Raw genomic sequence first — 21,991 nt, 5'->3', positions numbered from 1 at the left:
TCTCTGTGATTTACAGCTCCTGGCCCCTCCCCACACCTCGGCAGCACATTAAGAGCATTTAAACTGTGGCTGTTACTAAACAGGGGTCTTTATGGAGCCGGTCCTCACATCTAAAGCCCATTACAGCTACATCAAAGCGGGATAACAATGACTAATGAACAATAGATATCATGGGAGACTGTGCCAAATCAGTATTCACTGTTGCACAGTGCGTGTGTGTGTGTGTGTGTGTATGTGTGTGTGGTGGGCAGTTATGTTTCCATTCATTCACACATTCATTCATTGTTTGTGTATCAGCGGTGTGTGCACACATTAACATAGTGTGTAGCAGGTCTGTAACTGCACTTGTCTGCATGCTTTTGTGTTTGTGTACATATCTGTGAATGGAGCAGTGTTATCGGGCACGTGTGGGTGTTTGTGTGCATACCAAGGGTTTAAATTGTGGGGTTTTTTTTGTTTCTTTGTTTTTTGATCATCCACAGTTGCATCTTGGATTAAATTATGGGATTCAAACATGTAATAAACCCCAACCTCCAACAGGCAGCACTGCGCCTGCTGACATGAGAACGACTACCCCCCCATTCCCTTTCTTGTAGCGCCGTTGAGCCTGTATGAGAGTGGAGGTATTTGGAAGGCTTTGCCCTGCACTACAGTGCTCAATGGAGAAGGTGGAAGTGGTGTCCGTAATCCCATAATGGCAGGTACATGATGACAGGGGGAACCTGTGTAATCCTCTTTTAGATGCAGCTATCATTGTCCTTACCCCAGCCACTTTCCTTACTAATCCCACCCCCTGCACCCCTCACAAGCCCAAACACACACAAATACTCACAAACCCAGAGACCCACCATGTCCCAAAAATGCACAAATCACTGCTTTCACCCACAGACATTTATCTGCAGCGACTGACTCTAAAGCCCATGTTCTCATCAGCACATACATAGTATTTATAAGGTGGAAACCGCGCAACTACAAGCAACCAGAGTAAATCAGTTCACTTGACATCCCTGAATTTTAACGCTTCACGTAAATGATGAAAGTTGAAACACAATATTTCTTTATAAACTGCATTTTAAAGTGATGACAGGCGCATTTACAATATGTGGTAACAAGTTGGCCTCGGGCAAAGAGGCCAAAAGGCAATTCTAAATGACAAACTTGACAGTTGGAGGCGTGGAAAATAATAAGAAATGCTGCTGGCATCAGTGTAATCTCGGCTTCCAATTTCATGCTGAAAAAAGTACTAATTTAATATTTTTATCAAAGTCATCAACTGAAACATTATGGTCCTTACTGTAGGCTTATGTAAGACAAACTGAAAAATTATTTCACTGTTGTCCAACAGTCATCTTAGTATTTAGAGAGAATTGCCCATCTGCAATCACACCACCTCAACTCACAGCCATCCTTTGTGAAATACACTCTGTTGTTGCTTCTGATTAGCTGATATTGCAATTTTGACATTACCATTGGTTCTGTGATCCAGGCAACATTTCCTGCTAATCAGTGACTTACTGAAAAAAAAAATCCCTGGAAAAAAATGCAAGATCACATTCAGATTCGATATAAAGAAGTTCACTTGCATATGTAAAAGTTTAGTTGTGTTTGTCAAAACACACACATCATTGATCGGTGAACAGTTTCCATCTGCCTCACATAGACACTCAATACTTAGATTTCACACACACATGCTTGCAGTGGCCTATTGTGCACAATGGTAAGCTGCTCACATCCAAACACACACACACACACACACACACAAAGGAGAGGACAGTCTCTTGTTGACATAAAATATATAATCCTTCCCCTTTCTGAGGTATAGATTTTCAGGCACAAGTAAAGGACAGCAATCCTTGACCTAACCACTGAGCGCCTTGTTAAATCTGCACACAGTGTGTGCTGCACACACATCGTTTTTAACAGGTGAAGCCTAGTTATTAAATATGGCACTTCCTCGTGTAAGTGGCTGAGAAGATCTTCACTGATCAAGAGGGACATTCCCGTTCAAAGCATTATTAAAGTTTAAACAGTGATATCCACTTCTGAGAGTTTCAGCTTCCTGAGCACTATTACTGTACTGGAATGCACAAATCATAAATAATTATTTTTAATTGTTACAAATAAAATAAAATAAAAATACTGATAGTTAAGACACATTTTATGTCAGTTCAGGAGGGCAAGTTTTGGATTTTCCACTACAGAAAGAAGAGGTTGAAACTTGATTGATACACAAAAACAAGTACATAAACACAAGCTTCCATGACCAAAAACACGCTAAATTATAATTCAAGACACTGAAATAAGAGCAGCTGAAACACATATATTTATTGCACATCTGCAAGCTAAATGGGGTGAGAAGTCCTTAAAGTGCACTAAAGATAATGGAAATTTAAACAACTGCAATAATATAAGAGGGAAAACCATGGAAACTGATCGAGATCGTCAACAGCCACTAAATGGACCTCGAGCCGTTATCAACAAAATGTAACATATTAAGTAGTAGCAAAATGTATATATGCTCATACACAATACGCTGTACAGCAAGCGGATATAAACACATTCATTTTTTTGTTTAAAACATCTTTAAATATCTTCAGAGTGCAGTAAACCATGTTAAACAAGTGGAGAGGGAGAAACAAAACAGATCTCCGCTCATTTGAACATTCTGAAGTAAATTAATCCTTGTTTTGGTGACGAATAAGATCCATCTTTCTGTGAGCTTCATCACAAAAAATCATCCATTTTTTTAAATTTACCTTATAATCCGGCCTCCAGTGTGTTTCTGCCAGCGCACTGACCATGGAGCCCTCAGGCCAAGGGTTCGCTGACCCTTCACCCCTGACCCCCTCAGCTGGTCAAACTCTAACCCTGGGACAGATGGATAACGGACTCTACGCTTTATCTCCTCCTGACCACACTCTCCTTCTCCCTGCCCTCGCCGTAGCCTTTCCCCTCACCTCTTGTTGCCCTTCCTCTCTTCTCCTTCATCTTCTCTCTCCTCTTGATTACCTAAACTCACAGATCCACTCGTGTCGTCACCTATTCACTCCACTTTCTCCTTTTCCTTTCCCTGCACTTCCCCCCTGTTCTGCTCCTCTCGCGTTTTCACCCCCTTACTTATTTTACCTTATCCCTTTCTTCATTTCCTCTCTCTTGCCCAGGTGTTTCTCCTCTGCAGCGTGTTTATCAGCACTGCTGCTCTCCTCTGGAGGCTAGACTTAGTGAGATTACTGCATCACAATATGACAAACGGACACAGCCACACACGTTAATGTGACAGCCTGCTGAAAGCTGCTTTATTCAAGCCACATGACTACAAAAAGGAGTTATTTCACATTTTCAGCATTCACTAGCCAATGTCAAGTGGTCTGTGCAAATTTAATTTGTGGTGTGATGCCAAAATAACCAATATAATTCAAGCCTTGATCAAATGTCAAGGGTGTAATTATACTTGAGCATTTGCACAGATATAACCTCCAGTGATAACAGAAAAATGAAATGAATAAAAGATTTTAATTATTAATTGGAGCACATAAATACTTCAGTAGTATATACATGATCTGCCCTGATTGTACTGTGGGTTTATTTCTCTAATAAAAACGTGTTCAAGTCTGAGTCTTAGTCATGGAGGCTCCATCTGCATCCCTGAATTTACGGTTTATTTATCCTGCTAAAAAATAAGAGTCACTATTTAGTACCAATCCAGTATTTTCTCTCGTGTGTGTGTGTGTGTGTGTGTGTGTGTGTGTGTGTGTGTGTGTGTGTGTGTGTGTGTGTGTGTGTTAATATATGGGATCATTATAAACATTTATGCAGCAAAGGAGCTCCTCGTGCCAAAGGGGCTGACGCTCAGGCGGATCGAACCTTTCGATTGATACTGAAACAATTTGCATACTGATTCTCTTTCAGTGCGCACGGATCCATAACAACACCGGCCAGCTATTCAAATGCGCCTGCATCGAGAAAAGCACGGAGAGAAGCTCGGCACCGGAGCAGGAAAAGAGAGGCTTTATGCGGGGAACGGAGAAATTTTGCGGTTGGAAACGGGGACGCACGCAGCGGCCAGGGATGTTTACCTCGGTCGGGATTTGGGACTGTGGCGGCTCTGGAGAGAAGCTGGAAGCCGCTGGAACCGCAGCAGGAGGAGGATGACTGTTGGGACAAACACTAACGGAGGAGATGCGAGGATGCGAGCACATCCTCTGCTGCTTTTTTTTTTTTTTATTTGCAACTCGCATGTGGAGTTAAAGAGTTTATGTAAATTGATGTTCATGCTCTGTCGGTCTGCGCGCTGCTGTATGGAAGGATGATAAAGATGCATGACAGAATGGAATCCTGCGGTATTATCGGTGACTACAGTATGAGTGTGTGCGCGCTGGTTGGTCGTGCGTGTGCATGTCTGTGGTTATGTGTGGCGAAGAAGAAGAGTTTAAACGCAGACTTGTGAACCCTGGCACCCTGTTGAGAGGAGACGTGGAAAAAAGGGGGTGCTGTCCGAATCTGACGCACACCATCAGACTGTTTCTCTGACGCATCTGCACACAAACTCACTGCAGCTGCGCCACATTTCAGCCCACAATATATCTACATACTGGCAGCAGTTTATAGCAAATATGCTTGTTTTTTCTTTTTGAAATATTCGGATTAATTAAACGCTCTTATAATAATGCTGCGTCATTCCGCAGTGGGCAATATTACAACGAGTTACGCATAGATTTGCGTTTTAATACACTGAAGCTTTGCGATTTCAAATGCGAGCTTAGTTTAATCAAAGCTGAATTTTAAAGTTAAACATAAGAAATCTATTTCTAATGATAGATATATGGCACATGGTCATCCACACACGCGCACACACTCCGGGGTTGAGGTGTGGTAAGATGTCGTGGTAAATAAAAATGGGCCTCACGCATTTTGCGCATTTATTTGAATTAGAGATTTAAATGCAAAGACAACGACGCACTGCAAAGGATGTTTATGCCCCAAAGCATGCTGTCAGTTATTGGAAATCAGCCCCACCCTCATGTTGTAATCAGATAAAGCAGAATGCATACGTGCTGATCTAATTTTAGGCAGCGTTAAATAAAATAAAACACGAATGTGGGGACCAAAATGATAAAGAATGGTTTGTATAAACTAGGAAATATTTATGCAGGTAGGAAAACATTGACGTATGGTAAAACGAACATCGTGTCATCTTTTTTTCAGTCACCATAAGATTGCCCACTTCCGTTGTATTTATGAGTTTGTAAAATGTTAGAAGTTTTTCTTGGCAAACTATTAATACAGCCTTCTAAAAGTGGGATAAATTAGTGAGACTTTTTTTTTAGTTGAGAAATTATGGCACCAAAAAAAAAAAAAAAATACAGCATTAAGCTACATTCTTAGAAATCTCCCCACAAATTAGAAAGACGCTTTTCAATATCCCCAGAACGGATTATAAAAGTCCCTGAAGCCACACAGCCTGTTGGAGGGAAGAAGTCATTTGGGTTCGAGGCGCACAGTTAGTGAGGCTGGTTTGGCTATCGTTGACACGGTTGTGTTGCCATAATTGAAGTCTCACCAAAGTTACAGGGAGTAATTGGGCGGCATATGGACACCTTAATGTAAAGTGATGCCTTATTAATTTCACATGAGTGCACGAATCAGAGCAAGTGACGCGGAATAACACAAGGCAGTTGATTTACCCCTGAGCAAGGCAGCAGGTCCGGCATCTGCTGCTCCTCCATGAAGGCATTTTTATTAATTAGGGAGAAATAAAAAGTAAATTCCTTAATCACAGGGATTAAACTTCCAGTCATGTTATTACAGCCCAGAGGTTTATTTTTTCCTACTTGTTTAGGCTGATCAACAAACTTTACACCAGCTCGTCTTAAATTCTCTATATGGGATTTAAAACTGTAGATTTTTTTTTTTTTTTTTTTTTGAGGATGAGATTAAGATTATCTCTCTGTAGTTGTTAATTCAATTTTGGCTTGTCGCCTGGGAAGTGGTTGTATTTTTTATTTTTTTTTTAATTATTATTCATGTCACTTAGTTTTGTTTGCTTTCCAAGCGCGGTATAAAGAGAACGCGTTAAAACGACATAATTTAATACTATTTGAATTTGTAAACAAGGTGGTAATCCTGTAAGAAATAACTTCCCAATTGAAATAATCACCTCATTCAGATACACAATAATTAATATGGGCCACGCCTAAAACGCCACAGACACAATACATATTAAAAAAACAGATATTTTGGGGTTTGTTTATTATAACAAATCGCAGGCCTTAGCCCGAGTCCCTCCAGGAATTATAATTTTATTCAGTATTGATTGGCGCTGTGTGGTGTGTTTTCAAGGCCTATACTTCAAATATGCTGTAAAGGCCAGTCACCAACGCTGCAATGCACATTTTTATAACTAAATAAATAAAAACAGGAATCATTTCATATCTTCTCAAATATGTTAGACTTTAAAATCATCATCAAGAGGATGTAACTCTAAATCATATAATCTAAATTTAGACAAGCATATGTATGGAGTTCTAGATTTTAAAGATGAACCAGTAAATTAATTTATTGCTTCAAAACGATTTTTAAAAAAACAAGAGCAATGTGATTTATTTTCTAAAGGCCAATTCACTTTGTCCGCATGCATGCGCCCTTATATTCCATGGGTTCATGCGCCGTAAATGACCAGACAGGCCCAACTCAAGTAGGCTCATTTATAAAAGTTTAGTTTCACCAGATGCCATTTAGCAAAAGGCTTATTCCTAAACAAGCTGTAATTGTCATTTTGAGCATCTATAAGGCTTGCAACGCTGTGTCATTTTGCAGAGCTGCTGAAATATTGATCCACGGTCCTCTCTGCGAGGCATTATATTGTTTCTGCTCGGATATGCTGCTGTGGGCTTCACGGGAATGATGCCCCTGATTAATAATCAGTGTGAAACCTGTAAGTAATTGACACAGTGCCTTTCGGTGCCCACACCCTGCTCTCAGTTTTGCTCTGGCACAATATTTGTTTTTGTTTGTTTCTTTCTTTTTGTATAAGATTTGACCATGGAAACGAAAAAGAGAATAGATTTTTTTCCCTCCCCCTCCGAATTCGCCTACATTTCTACATGTACACGTATAGATCTGTGTTGCACTACTTGTTGGTCTCTGCCTTTGTGCTAATTGAATTGAATTCCGCTTGAAATGTATCCTCTTTCAGACGTGCTCAGAAAAGCGTGTCCCTTACATTCTCTGCAAAGCAAATGTCACAGGCTCGTAGGGCCAGGTCTATTTCTGCACAATGGCCATAGAGAGGCAGCACACATAAACACGCACACACACTCACACACACACACACACACAGCTCAGGTCGTGCAGACGTGGCAGGAGCCTATCGATCCGTATGAAAATGTGTAGATGAGGTTTGCTGCCAAGTAAGGCCAAACCTTTCGTACTCATCTCCGTCTGCATCTCGCTTGTCCCTGTGCGTAAAAGCGCAATAAATAAAAGTTTCATTGTCAGACAGAGTTGTTTTATTTCATAGATTACCATAAAGATAAAGTATAGTTTGACTGTAAAATAATCATAATAAAAGATTAAACTGATGAGCTACTTCCCGACACAGTGGAGCTATTTTTAACATTAATATAATTCTCTTCACAGTGTTTTTGTTTCCCTGTTGTGAGCTCTATTTGCCGGCCTCCAAAGTCCATTATGTGCACGCTTGGGCAGCCACACTTCGAGGAATTAGTGGCCCCCTTTGTCTCGACACACGTCACACACACGCCGTTGACATTGACTTCACATCAGAGACAGTTTAACTTCTTCTCTCTTTTCTTTCTGTTCTTTTATTCAACTCGTTCAACCGAGCGCTGGCTCTATTGTGGGGGGGGGGGGGGCTGACAGATGCGGGGCCCCTAGCAGGTCCAGGACAGGGAAAAGTCTGAAAGGTTAATCTGTCCCCCCGCAGATGTTGGCTTTGGGAGTCTTGAAGCGTCACCTTTGACATGTCCCTCATTCAGCGGGGGGTCCAGAAGGACACTGACCGCTGCAAGCTGTCACCTCCAGGCCGGCTGAGGACGCCCTGCGCTTATACACCGCTCTATTAGGCTAAACGGCCCCTGACATGTAAGCAAAGGGGGCCCGACTCTGATCAGGCTGCAGGTTTTGGAGAGCTTGACGCATAACGCACGACCACAACCCATGGGTACAGCAGTCATGTCATGTGTCAGCATGCTGGATCTGCTTACAACTGCTGTGTTTGTGTCAATTTGTAGGCCGTCATTTGGAATCTCCTGTCAATAAAAATCACTTAATTTGAATTGAAAAAATGACATGTCGGAGTTTTATTTTTAATATCACTGTGCATTTGGCCACTAAAATAATTCCCAAACATAAGGATTCTTCCAAAGAGGACACACACACGCACGCACACACTCATACACACATGCTGGGCTTGGTTCGTTAAGCCTAATGGTTGAACAATAGACACATCTGCTCATCTGTTTCTGTCAAAAGAGAAGGTAGCACGGTCTTCTTCGTTTGGTTAAACCGCCATATATTTGGAAGGGGGGTCGAGGGGGTGCAGCTGAAGTAGTCTAATATAAGAGTGGATCTATGTGATGCATATGAATACAAACAGGATGGAAGTTTGTGGACAAGCCTTTTAGCTGACAATTCAATCATTGCGCATTGTGTGCCATTTCTGGTGCGTGAGTTTTTGCTTTCTTTAAGGGGAATTTAGACGGTTTTCATTGGAGCTTTTTTTTTTTTGAATCCCAGATCTCACTAGTTAAAAATCAACTCCAAATGAACCCGGAAGCTCACTTCATTTGCGGTTAATGATTTAAGGAGGACCGAAGATAAAGCCTCATTACAGCCTTAATGAATTCAGCATTTTCCAAATTGCGTTTGACAATTACACATTAGGAGCTGCATCCAGGTAATTTGTACAGGTCGATCCAGTGAGGATTTTATTAGAGAGACACTTCTATTTGCATTATTAGCATTAGCTGTGAAAGATAAAGGGCTGCTGAATGTGGGTTATAGCAGCTTTTAGCAGGTGCTTTGATACCTCCCTTCCTTAATAAGGTGGCTGACGTCACAGAACGGGGCGGTGTGAGTTGGAGAGAGAGAGCGACAGAAGGGGAGAGAGAGAGAGTATGGGAGGAGATGGGTGTCCCCAGTGCGCATGTGTAGACGGTGATCTGTGCTGCGGTGGAACAGGGTCTGGAGACACACAACTAGAGAGATGGCGCGGCACCCGACCGGAGCGCAAGGACAGCTGGTTGGCGGTGGGGGGGCTTGAATTATAAAGAGAATCAGAAAAAAAAAATTTAAAAATATCAAGAAAAATAAAGGGGGAATCGGAAAAAAGGAGTTTCCATTCTGCAAAACAGCGACAGAGGTAGAATAATCACATAGAAGGACAGAGAAGAGGCAATAGCAGAGAAGGCTACTGCAAGAAGAAGAAGAAAAAAAAAGCAAGAAAAGAAAATTGAACTTTCCTGGACGTGAGGACTTCTGGACATCAGCTAACTGCGGTAGGTCAGATAGATGGTTTGTCCACAGCGTTGCCCGGATCATGAACGCACAGCTGTCGATGGAGAATATTGGCGACCTGCACGGAGTGAGCCATGAGTCTGTGGCCGGTCACGGAGAGCTGCTGAGTGGCCACAGTCCGCATTCCCGTCCGAGCCCCCGGGGTCTGAGCCACCGTGCCATGGGCATGGCGACCCTACTGGACAGCGGAGACTATCACCCCAGCCACCCCGGACACCTGCACCCAGCCATCAGCATGTGTGAAGCCCCCCCTGGCATGAGTGCGAGCAGCACTTACACTACCCTAACCCCCCTGCAGCCCTTACCCCCCATCTCCACCGTGTCCGACAAGTTTCCACCCCATCACCACCACCACCACCATCCCCACCATCCTCACCCGCATCACCACCAGAGGATCCCCGGGAACGTCAGCGGGAGTTTCACGCTGATGCGAGAGGACCGGAGTCTGGCGCCCATGAACAGTCTGTATCCCGCATATCATCACAAGGATCCCTGCATGGGCCAGAGCCTCTCCCCGCTATCCGGCTCCGGTCTGGCCAGCATACACACGTCGCAGGCCGGCATCCCCCCCTACGCTCATCCCGGTGCCGCCATGCCTGGAGAGAAGATGCTCACCCCCAGCGGGTTCGAGGCTCACCACCCGGCCATGCTCGGCAGACACGCTGAGCAGCACATGAGCTCCTCAGCGGGCATGGTACAAATCAACGGCCTCCACCACCACCCGCACGCCCACCTTGGCGCGCAGGGGCACGGCCAGGGGCTGGGGAACAGCCGGGAGCAGGCCTCCGGGCCCGGGCAGCAAGGGGGCGGTGGTGGAGGGGGTGGTGTTTCTGGGGGACAGATGGAGGAGGTGAATACCAAAGAGGTGGCGCAGAGGATCACCACGGAGCTGAAGCGCTACAGCATCCCTCAGGCCATCTTTGCCCAGCGGGTCCTGTGCAGGTCCCAGGGGACCCTGTCCGACTTGCTGAGAAACCCTAAACCTTGGTCAAAGCTCAAGTCCGGCAGAGAGACCTTCCGCCGCATGTGGAAATGGCTGCAGGAGCCTGAGTTCCAACGCATGAGTGCGCTCAGGCTCGCAGGTGAGCGAAGCCTCGGTAAAGCCCCCCCTTTTTTGCTTTTTTATCTTTTGAATGTATTGCACAGAAAAACAGACGCTTTGACAGTTCAGCACGGAGGGTCATTGGCCTTGAATGTTACCTCATGTTGAGCAATGAACAGGTCAAGTTGGCTGGGGAAATTGATCTTATTTACTAGAATAGAAAACAAAAACAGAAGCACCTATTCAGAGGTCCATGCTCATTCACACAAAGGTTGCATTCAGGATAAATGTTCCCTCTATGCTGATAGTTCATAAAGAATTTTTAATCTCTTTGCTTGTTTCCAGAAGTCAAACCTTTATAAAAGATGCTGGAAGTGTAATTATTTATATTCATGGAGGAACGGTGGTTTAAGGTTTGGTGAACCAGGATTTATTTAGATGTGCCCTCCAAATCTGACAAGTTTCTACCTAAAGGGAAGATCTGCTGTCTGGTCAACAGCCAAAAACCAGTCCCTCACCAGGCTCAATGCCAGAGCACAAAAAGAGCGTTCTGATATCAATACGCATCCCTTTTCTGTCCCTGCACTGATTTTTGGTCTCGTGTGAAACAAGTGCTCATGTCATTTTACCTCAAAATATCGACCGCTGGACTGTGTGCGTAAACTGATCCTTCTCCCAGAAATCGTTAGGAATGTGTTTATTTTGGTGTCGATGGAACTGATCGGGCTTTTTTGGTGTTGTCCTTGGTGTAAACAGAAAGAGAGAGATGGGAAAGTGTGTGTGTGCACGTGTTGTTGAGAGTGTGTGATCAACTAAATTTAAATGTCAAGTGAAGCTGTAGAGTTGTTTGTTATTTAGGGTTTTTTTTTAAAGGCTTTGACCGTCACTTTGGTCAAATTACGCACTTTAATTTCACTACAGAATAGACAACAGAGCACGTGTTTGTGTTTTGCTCGTAAACTCAGCCTGTCTTCACTGAGGTTTCTCTAATTAACTGATAGACCTCTGTATTAATTTGTCCCTGAGGTACGCACGAGTCAATTAGGGCGCGCACTGAGGCCCAAACAACACATGCGCATTCACAAACAGCCGATGGATTTTTTTTTTTTAACGTTTATAGGTCCAATCAATGACCTACAAATGGGCTTTTTGGCTTTTTTGAAAAGTGAGGCTACACGGTGGAAAGTGCGTGCATTTGTGTGTACGTGCGTGTGAGTGCGTATGCTTGTGAGTGTAATCGCAATTGATTGTTTTTCAGTTTTCCCATCTGCTGCTGCTGCTGTGTGTCTGTGTGGGTGGAAGATGAGATTTTATCACTGACTTTTGCAAATGACGAAGAAAAACGGTTGATTTGACTTTTGAAAGCAGTTTTTTGCCTTTGATCATGATTTATGAAAAACAAAAAAAATATACCAGCAACCTATCGATTAGTATCAGTGATGGTTTGATTTCTTTTCCACAGGAAGAAATTAATATTCATTCTGACTGGGAAAAATAAGCATACCAGACCTATATTAACAGCTCTTTCATTTCTCCTACTCACAATTTCTGGCTTTGTTTTGTTTTTGCCTCAACTTTTAATGTGAAAAATCATCAAAACAAACTGCTTACATGGCAATTTATTTTTTTAAAAAACATTTTAAATAAAGAAATGATCGAATTATAGGTTTGCGTAAGAAAACGTCAGAAAATAGGTTGAGGGGGGAAGAATGGGGAAAAATTACAGTTAAAAACTAAATTCATTTGGCGAGAATAGTCTGAGCGCCGTTTTATTGATCCGTTCGTTCCTAGGTGAACTAGATATGTGATCGTGTGCTGAAGTAGATGTGATATACTTATTGATTTTAGGCTTCTGAAATTAATCTCGGGCCTTTTCTGCTTTTCCCACGTATTCAATTACCCATCTGAATTTGCTTGAATAGAATAGAATAGAATAGAATAGAATAGAATAGAATAGAATAGAATAGAATAGAATAGAATAGAATAGAATAGAATAGAATAGAATAGAATAGAATAGAAGTAAGTAAACATAATTTGACACTTGACGGAATTCATTTAGAAATGTGTATCAATTTAGACCTTAAATCAGCTGTGACTGCAGACTCATTATTCAATATTAGCTGTGTTTTCATTCATTTTTACGTGGATATTTATGTGATTGCAATCGATTTTCACGCAGATTATTGCTAGCATAACAAGAAGGTTTGTTTTCCAGTCGCATATTTGCAACATTTCCAGCACAGAGGTCTGTTTGTTGTTCTCCTGTGTCCTCTGTAAGATTATGAAACGCACAACCATCGTCACATCGTGTCTGTGGGCCCTGTGTGTGTGCGTGTGTGTGTGTGTCAGTTTGAGTGTGTGGAGTTATCTGTGTGTTTGTAATGATTAGCCGGGAGCAGCAGCAGTGTGTGTCCGTGTGTGTGTGTGTGTGTGTGTGTGTGTGTGTGTGTGTGTGTGTGTGTGTGTGTGTGTGTGTGTGTGTGTGTGTGTGTGTGTGTGTGTGTGTGTGTGTGTGTGTACCTGTGTACCTGTCCGTGTGTGTGTGATTAGCCTGATAATGAGGCCGTTGTTATGCTCCCTCCTGGCCCTGGGAAAGCTGCCTCTGGCCGGGCCTCCGTGCCGGGGGCCGGGCTGCTCTGTGGTGGCTCCTGCTGTCTGAGTGGCCTTCACTGCTGCTGATTTATAGCAGCCCTTACACCAAAAGCTCCGGCTCTCTGTTAATATTTACCAGCGCTGGAGACACCAAGCTGTTCATACGCACAATTATATTCCAGTTTATGGTCATGCCAACAGGCCGCTGCAATGTACTTTAGCACACAGTGGAGCAAGACGCTCGAAATGAGGTTATGAGGTGGCATCTGCAGATATCAGATTGGTTGAATAATCCTATTTATTACAATGTCCCGTTCATGTTTGTTGCTGCTTGATTAAACTTGCATTTTAAAGGAGATGCTGCAGCAGCTACATAAAAACCAAGCAGGATCAATTAAACCATTATAAAGTAGATCAGTGCAGCCTTTTCAAAGTCAGCATACAGTGAGGCACTGCCTCACTCAAGTGATTTAATTTGCACTTCTGTTAATGTTTCCACACATTAAGTTTGAAATCTCACAGACTTTTCTACTTAGTTTGCACCACGAGGTTATCTGAAGAAATTCTTTTATTCATCCCGTGCACTTTTCCTTCTCAAAGAATTAATCAACTGCTTTTCAGAGTCATTTTGTTGTTAGAATACACCGTTCATTAATTTCCCCAGTGAGTCCACATGCTGAGGCTGGCTCCAGCAGCCCTCGTCTGCCCCCTCCTGGCCTCTGGAGCTCAGTGCGGAGGGCTGTGCTGGGGTTCATAAAGAAAATCCTTCAACGAAATAGCAATGAGATTGTTTAAAATGGAAGTTTGTCTCGTTGTCAAATGGATTCTCAAATTTGTCTTTCCGGTATTAGATGATGCTTAGTTCATTTGTTCATTGGTGATGAGGGCGTTCGGTTGCTTTCAGCACCGCGGACAGCGCTCATTGTTCCCGACTGGCAGGCTCCCTGTCTGGCTGCTCTCCACCTGGACCAGCCGAGGAGGACGAAACGAGCCGGAGTGTAATTCCACTATTATTTCCCATGCGGCCTGGCGGTTCGCCAAATGACAACGTGTCTGAAAGAAAAAGCAGCTCTGCTTCCAACATGCAGGCTGCTGCAAGAACCTTTCACCTCAAATGTTAAAGAAAATCTTCAGAGACATGAAGAGCAGCCCATCAGCATGTGTGGTCACACTGAGGTCTTTCATGACTTAAAAACACTTTATCAGTACTCTTCCCACTACTGTAGTATCTGATTACATGCTGCAAAGTATAAAACGTGCACACTTTAATCCAGTGGTGAGCTGGATTTGTACTAATCCATAAAGGCTGAAGCTATCATTCAGAAAATGTTGTGCAGGTTCTTTTTGGGTTGAAGATATGCATTTCTCATGAGCAACATGAGACAAAACATAACAGCAAAGCATTTCCTGTGGTTCTAACACAGCGAAGTTCTAAATATACTAGTTTTCCATTTGGTTCTTGATGTTTTTTGCTGGTGGTACAATACAATGACTATTTTAATGTTTATTTCTAAACTATCTTTTTTAGATTTGACAAATGCTAAAAAATATATAGTTTATAATATAGCCAAATATAGTTTTACCATGAAAACTGTAGTAATAAATAAAGTTTAAAAAAGAGCATGAATAGTCATAGAATGAGCATCTGTGGAAGGATTAGCCATTTTATCTGCATTTCCGTACATAAGACCTGAAACGAATGTGTCAAAATTGGTCAAAAATGATTGTAATATAACATCCCATAGGATAAATATCGATTTTGGCATTGATTTTTAATAGCCACATCAGTGTGGCTCAGTTAGAATGAAAACCTGCAGATAAATTGGCTAGTATAGCGAAGACGGAATGCTTCATTCATTCAGGGCTTTTATAAATCCAGGGTTGAGGTGTGATGTTTCTCTTTTCTATTTTGTTGTCTCCCTCACAAGCAATCTGTGTCTCTGTCTCCTTCTTGACTCCTCCACAGCATGTAAGCGTAAGGAGCAGGACCACGGCAGAAGCGAGCGGGGGAACGTGACCAAGAAGCCCCGGCTGGTGTTCACAGACGTGCAGCGAAGGACGCTACACGCCATCTTCAAGGAGAACAAGCGTCCATCCAAAGAGCTGCAGCTCACCATCGCCCAGCAGCTGGGCCTGGAGCTGGCCACAGTCAGCAACTTCTTTATGAACGCACGCCGCCGGAGCCTAGACAAATGGGTGGACGACGGCTCCGGTCACTCAGCCAATTCTGGCCCCAATGCCTGCACCAAAGCCTGAAGACGGACTGATTTGACCAACTCATGGACTGACTCAACCTCGGTGGAAAAGCTTTAAAACTTAAGAGAAACAAAGAAAAACTTAAAAAGACCTTGAAGCAACGTTTTGCCCTTAAACCTGTACTATATTGATATTTATAGTATCCAAAGATGAAAAAACAAACCAAAGACTTCTTGTTTGACCTGCTTTACAATGTTTGTTTCAGCAACACATTTATGTGTAACATACTGCAAAAAGACTATAGTTTTACTCCCCCACCCCCGTCACACACACACTCACTGTCACTGGTCTCTAGCTTTACTACACCCCTCCTCCTCACCTCCCCACCCAGCATCAATCTATCATTCGCCATCCTTATCTTTAATCTGATTGGTTGGTTTTAATGATGGGTCCCTAAAAATGGAGGTTTAATCAGCCTATTGGCAGTCTGATCTGCAGCTGTCCACACCCTTGAAAAGCAGCCAGAATGTGGAGCTCCGGTGGGATTGGCCAATCAACTTTAAAGAAAAAAAAAATCCTACAGGAGCCACTGGATTGTTGTGCAACCTTGTTTGGATCGGTGGCATGGACTGTCTGACTGTCTGTCTGCCTGTCTGTCTGTCCGACTGTCTGTCTTTCTATCAAGCATTCCAGACAAACAGGTGAAATGTCCATGCGTAGACTGCTAACCCAAAACCAAAAAAAAAAAACACCGAAACCAAACCAAAAACACCCCAACCTCAACCCACATGGTAGTGCTTTCTTCCAACATGCTGAGGCGTTGAATAATTTTTTTTTTAAAAAGAGAGAGGGAAACCAAAGCCTTCTACACCCTGAAGCCTCTCATGCAGGTTAGAAATACAAACCGCTTAAGAACATGCTATGAAGTAATCTGACCAAAGAATATATTTTGTAGTGAATAGGAGTATTTTTACCTCTTTCCTCCCTTACCTCCTGAGACAGACTGTTAGTTACAAGACATAAAGATGAGAATGTTACTGCTCATGGTCCATACAACATTTTGAGTCATACTTAAATTTGTGCTCCCTGCTTATGGAGATATTATATGACGTAAACCTGAAAAAAGAACTATTGATATTTGCCTTATAGATGCCTTCTGGAATCAAAGCAAATATTCCAGTTTTAACTTCACAATCAGTCTACTGAATGTTACTGTAAATGCTCATTGTGAAGAGTAATCATTTCAGATACATTCTATTCTGTAAATCTGCTAATGCCTACAGGTGTAGCTCCACTGTATGTGTTCAAAATGCCAGCAGCTGGCAATCAAAGACAAATCTAGTCAGCACTGTGTCTTCTGTGCAGAAGCGAAGACGCAAGCTCTGTGTGTGGTCTTGACACTGCGTGAGGAGACAGACAGCCTCTGATGGGGTTTTCTTGAGGACAAACTGCGTCACCACTTTAATAATAAGCACTGAGCGTCGCTCCATCATCCCCCGTACGCTTCATGCGTATTTGATTTTATCCCCTCATCAAAGATGTTGGGCGGAGGGGATGATATCAATGATCAAATCACTTTCAGGCGCTTACACAGCAATGTCAGCTCGTCACCTGAATACGAAAGCACCCCCCACCCTGCCTGCTGCCAACCCCCCTCCCTCACCTCCCCCCCTACTTCTTGCCTCTGCTCTCCTGGTAAGCTATGCATTTCAGCACTAGGAGGAAAGCACTACAGAGGGCTGGCCCAGGGCAGCATAGCATTAGATATATTAAGCTGGCCCCTTGCCGTCATCCTCCTCATGGCCAGGGTTAGCAGCTCTACATTCATCAGAACAAGCGCTGAAGGAGAGGCAGGGGAGAGAGAGAGAGAGAGAGAGCTGCTTCTTCATCTCCGAGAGAAGAAAAAAACCAAAAAGACGACAAGAAACAAAAAAAATGTGTCAAGACCTGCTGATGTTTTATAGTGTGAACCAAAGATGCTACCTCACTCAAGTTCCATACGTGATTTCTATCACTTTGATGATACCAAAGAAAACCAAAGATTTTTTCTCATTGCACGGCCTCTATGAGTGGTGTTAAAAGATGTGTGATGTATGTGTCCCCTCCCCCCGTCTCCTCTCTCTTCTCCCCTATCCTTTCTTCTCTCTCCCCCGCCCCCTCCCACCTGCACTCAACCCATGCACCCCTGCTATGCGTGCTCTTGCTTCATCTGTGCTCTGATTACAGCTCCATAGATAGTCATGCTGATGTAGCTATAGGTAGATGTGCTGATCTAGCCTTAGATACACACCATGCAGGTGCCTGCGGGGTACAGCTAACTTGCTAGTGGTGTGATTTGTGCTTGTGAGCAAAAGAAATGCATTAATGTCAACCACTATGTCAGCAGAGAAGACAGTTAAAATGTCAAATCTGACATTTTGTCAAGCCAACAAATATATAAAATCAAAGTTTAAGTTTGGTTCATGAATCGTTTCCAAGTAATCAATATGAATTTGATGCAGTACCCCACCAGTTACATTTTTGCAGCTTTATTTCCATTCTTCCCTGCATCTTAGTGTGTATCTATAGGCTGTTAATATGAACCAACAAATAGGTCAGACATCCTCCCATGACAATAGGCAGACAACCTGACATAAACATGGGCAGAATTGTTGACTCAACTATAGGCAGACATGTTCCTGAAAGTAGAAGCAGACGTGTTGCAATCTTTCTAAAACTCCCAGGACGAGTGCCTTGCTTGAACCAAAGTGTTAAACCGCTGTTGACCTCTCACCTTTGACTCTGTGAATACCTCAGCCTGTAGAAGGGCCACTACTGAAGAAACAAGGAAAAGGTTTTCTTTTTGTTTTTTAAATCACACCGTGGTGCTTTCGCCAGCGCAACCATGCAATGAAAACATACCAAAGGAATTTCTGTTGTCCACTTCTACAGATTAAACCAAAGGTCTTTGTTTTTTTTCCTCCCCTCTGCCCTCTTTATCCCTCCATCCCTCCTTCCCCCTTTACCTTCCTCGTCTCCCTGCTGTGTGTAGGAAGGTCCAGCACTCTGGCCGTGCATGTCTTTACCAATGTCTCTGAATACCTCATAGTAATAATTCCTTTGAGTTCTGCATTGAGACGTCTATCTGTGAGTAAGGCAGAACTCCACTCGTGTGGTAATTGTTATTGTTACTTCAAAAAGCTGTATGATTATCTATTTTGAAGTTGTTTTTTTTTGGCAGAAGTGCTCTGTTTCAAGTCACGGAGGACAAGTTTCAGGGTTGATGTATGAAACTTAAGGGATGGAGGGAGAAGCGTATTTTTTATCAGACACTGGGTTATGCCAATATTATGATGGTAGACTATTGCTTTTACAGGGTAAAACCAACTGCTGTGATATTGTGTTCATATTTTCCCTTTTCTCTACTTCTGTGTTGTGATTTTAATTTAATTGCATTTTTGTATTGGTTAACCACTACTTTAATTTATGCATTTGTAGAAACTCTAGATTTGTATATAGTAGGTTTTTTGAAAAAAAAAAAGAAACAAAAAAGACAGTTTATGTTACAGCCTTATTTCCCACGCTTAGATATAACAAAGGAGTAGTTTTTATTCTTCTTCAGCTAAATCCTAGCCGGCATTTCAATGTGTGTTTTAAACACTGCCAGAAACCCAGACAGTTGATTTGCCAATGCAGACAAAGTTATACAGGAGCTACTTTGTTGAACAGCTGGCAAAAAGCAGTGTGTACGTGTGTGTGTTTTTTCTATTCTTTTGACTTTTTAAAAACAGTTATTTTATGGGTATTACTGCACATCCAAAGATTTTTAAAACAAACCAAAAATTGGAAAAAAAATATGTATAATGTTGAAAAGCACTGGCATTTGTGAGGTAGACTTGTTGAGTTTTGATTTGCCATTCGCACGGGTATAGAATGTAGAAGGCGTAGGGCTATGTAGGCAAGCTTACTCTACCATGTGGGGAATCTCCTGGTCAATGTACAATCTGAAGCATTTGAAACGAGGGCTGCAAGCCCCGCTCACTTTGCTGTCTCATACACAGAGTGAGGTGGAGTGTAGGCTGGGCAGCCGGTCTGCCAGGGGCTGTGCCACGGAGCTGGGTCTGTTTTTATTGCCGTGGCACTGCCGCCTTGCTCCATCTAGTATCTGTTCTTTTGGTACGTACTCGTGTAATGACTATAAGCAAAGTCTAATAAAACTGCAAAGAACCTTACCAAGGAATCCGTGTGTGAGTGTGTGTGGGGATGATCACTTGGACTGCTCATTCTTTTTCTGTCTGTGGATGTGAGTGTGCTACTCAAATGTCAAGTACTGCTGAGGTATGCGAGTTTGTGTGAGCTCATCTGCATGCATCACTTTACTGTGTTTTTAGTCCATTGTCAAATGTGTTTGTACTGCATATTGTCATGCTGTTTGCTGGTCTGTATGCATGTGTGTGGCTGATCGGTGCATATCACAACAGTAGGTTATCAATTGCCATACTGTGAGTACTGTTTCCTCTCTGTCATGCTCAGACAGCACAGAGTCTCCAAGGACCGAAGGTCATCACCAAAACGTCCATGACAGACTACATTAGGATGTTATGCAGTCCTCATGTGATAAGATGGAGAATGTGTAAGTTCTTCAGTAAAGTACAGGTACTTACATATTAGTTTAAAGGCCTGTTTTTAATGAAGGAATGGATGATGCAATGTGGACCTATGTTTTCCTATTTTTACATTATCTATTATTTATTTTGTCCATGAGGAGTTCCCATATGATGGGTAGCTTGGCTACAAGTCTCATAACAATACTGCAGCGCCTAAGACAATCATCTGGATCTCTTACGCTGGGGAACTAGTTTCTCACCCGAAGAGGGGTGTCCTCCAGCTATTCATACACAAAGATGCTTGAAGGGTTTTGATAAACAAGCATATTTGTTGTCATAGACATTTAGGAATAGATTACAGTAGAAGTTCATTTTGCATTTCAAAGTGAAATCTCATTGCTCTTGTAAGCCTTGTGCTCTTGTCAACCTTTTTCTTTTTGACCTTCTCAACTCACAATGCTTCTTCAGTTTTCAGTCTGTGTGTGTGTGTGTGTGTGTGTGTGTGTGTGTGTGTGTGTGTGTGTGTGTGTGTGTGTGTGTGTGTGTGTGTGTGTGTGTGTGTGTGTGCGCGTGCGTGCGTGCCAGAGAGGCAATACTGTTGGTGTTACTCTCAGATCTATAACTCCATGTCTCATGACTTGATTTGTCATTGCTGTTTCCCAGGCTTTGCTACTGCTTTCTCAGTGCCGTGCAATATCATCTGTTGTGATTGCTAAGCAAATGAAAAAAAGAAAGAAAATTGAGAAGCAAGTGATGATGTCATCCAGCTTTTTTCAGTGTTCAAATGTTTCAACATTTCTGTAGTCACAAAAAGTAGAAAATAAACTGTTGGTATTTCCAGCTTCTGAAAATGGCTCTTTGTATTATTATTGTTATTTTTGATGTGAGGGTTTTGTCCTTTCTTGCTCAGGGAGGCAAATTCAATCAATGAAACTTCAAATCAGATAACGAAGTAGAGGACGAGACACAAAGGCATCCTGGATGTAAACCTGCATGACAAATAACTTCAGACGATCAGAGGATAGTTTTTGTGGTAAATACTGTTCAGGGTCACAGGGTTCATTTGTACTGAGTGCACCATCTTCAGGAATACATGAATACACATTCCCAAAACATCCTGAATCAGTGTGTTTCTGTCTTTAGAAATACTTTGCTGTTTAAATCAATCAGATTAAAACACAACGATTTCTAACTTTTAAAAATGTGGTCTGGAAGTTTTATTTTATTTGAACAGTAAATTGGTAAACTTTTGAAGTGAACCACAATCTCACAACAAATGTGATGCTACTTTTACAAAGCTGCAAACTCAACAATTGATCTGACCTTGTCCATTTCTTTATATACTGCTGTATCTTGCAATTAGGTGTCACAGTTTTTATTTTCCTTAGAATATCCAATGTTACTGCAAATAGTGAGCCAGATATATGTGCCAAAGTGCAGAGAAAAACAAGGTAGCGCAGCCTATTAAATAACCACATCATCAGCAACAGCTGTTACATTTTACCTTTAGTTTCAAAAAAGTACACATTAATCACACCAAGCGGAGACATTAACACTTCAGCCCATCCGTAATTGAATTGATTAAACTCAGCAACACAACAGCAAAGTGAAGTAAATAGATTTTTCCATTGGTTCCTTCTGTTTTTGGTGGAAAAACCCTAGAAAGCTGCCCATTAGTAGACCATAAGTTGTTAAGTATTGTCCAGCTTGCTGCAGCTTGGTAAAAAGACAAATGATTATCCAAAAATATATATTCTCTTTTGTCAACAAAACCTTGATATAATTTACCTGTAACTCTAAAGCTTAAAGCTAAATACAGAGATAGATAGATAGATAGACAGACAGACAGAGAGACAGGGAGACAGATAGACTGATAGACAGATAGACAGATAGACAGATAGACAGATAGACAGACAGACAGACAGACAGACAGACAGACAGACAGACAGACAGACAGACAGACAGACAGATAGATAGATAGATAGATAGATAGATAGATAGATAGATACCGGTATGCTTTTAATTTTCAGTTGCTGCA

General features: G+C 42.4%; 1 protein-coding gene across 2 annotated transcripts; it reads left to right on the top strand.

The window, feature by feature from the left end:
- Nucleotides 1–9,162: 9,162 nt before the first annotated feature.
- Nucleotides 9,163–20,804, top strand: onecut1 (one cut homeobox 1). 2 transcript variants are annotated; one of them, XM_023261592.3, is made up of 2 exons: nucleotides 9,163–10,619; nucleotides 15,138–20,804. In XM_023261592.3, exons 1-2 carry the CDS (start codon nucleotides 9,560–9,562, stop codon nucleotides 15,425–15,427), a joined length of 1,350 nt encoding a protein of 449 aa, XP_023117360.1. In that variant the 5' UTR covers nucleotides 9,163–9,559; the 3' UTR covers nucleotides 15,428–20,804. The 2 variants fall into 2 exon arrangements, with proteins under 2 accessions (XP_023117360.1, XP_023117359.1); XM_023261591.3 differs by having other exon boundaries at nucleotides 9,163–10,634.
- Nucleotides 20,805–21,991: the final 1,187 nt, after the last annotated feature.

This window comes from Amphiprion ocellaris, chromosome 1, assembly GCF_022539595.1.
Source record: "Amphiprion ocellaris isolate individual 3 ecotype Okinawa chromosome 1, ASM2253959v1, whole genome shotgun sequence".
Classification (NCBI taxonomy): Eukaryota; Metazoa; Chordata; class Actinopteri; family Pomacentridae; genus Amphiprion; species Amphiprion ocellaris.
This window is presented reverse-complemented; position numbering and strand designations above follow the sequence as displayed.

Bases quoted from the DNA above. Each gene is read 5' to 3' on its own strand.
- onecut1 (XM_023261591.3), top strand. From the start codon at position 9,560: ATGAACGCACAGCTGTCGATGGAGAATATTGGCGACCTGCACGGAGTG. The intron at 10,635-15,137 runs GTAAAGCCCCCC...ACTCCTCCACAG, and splicing joins CGCAGGTGAGCGAAGCCTCG to CATGTAAGCGTAAGGAGCAG.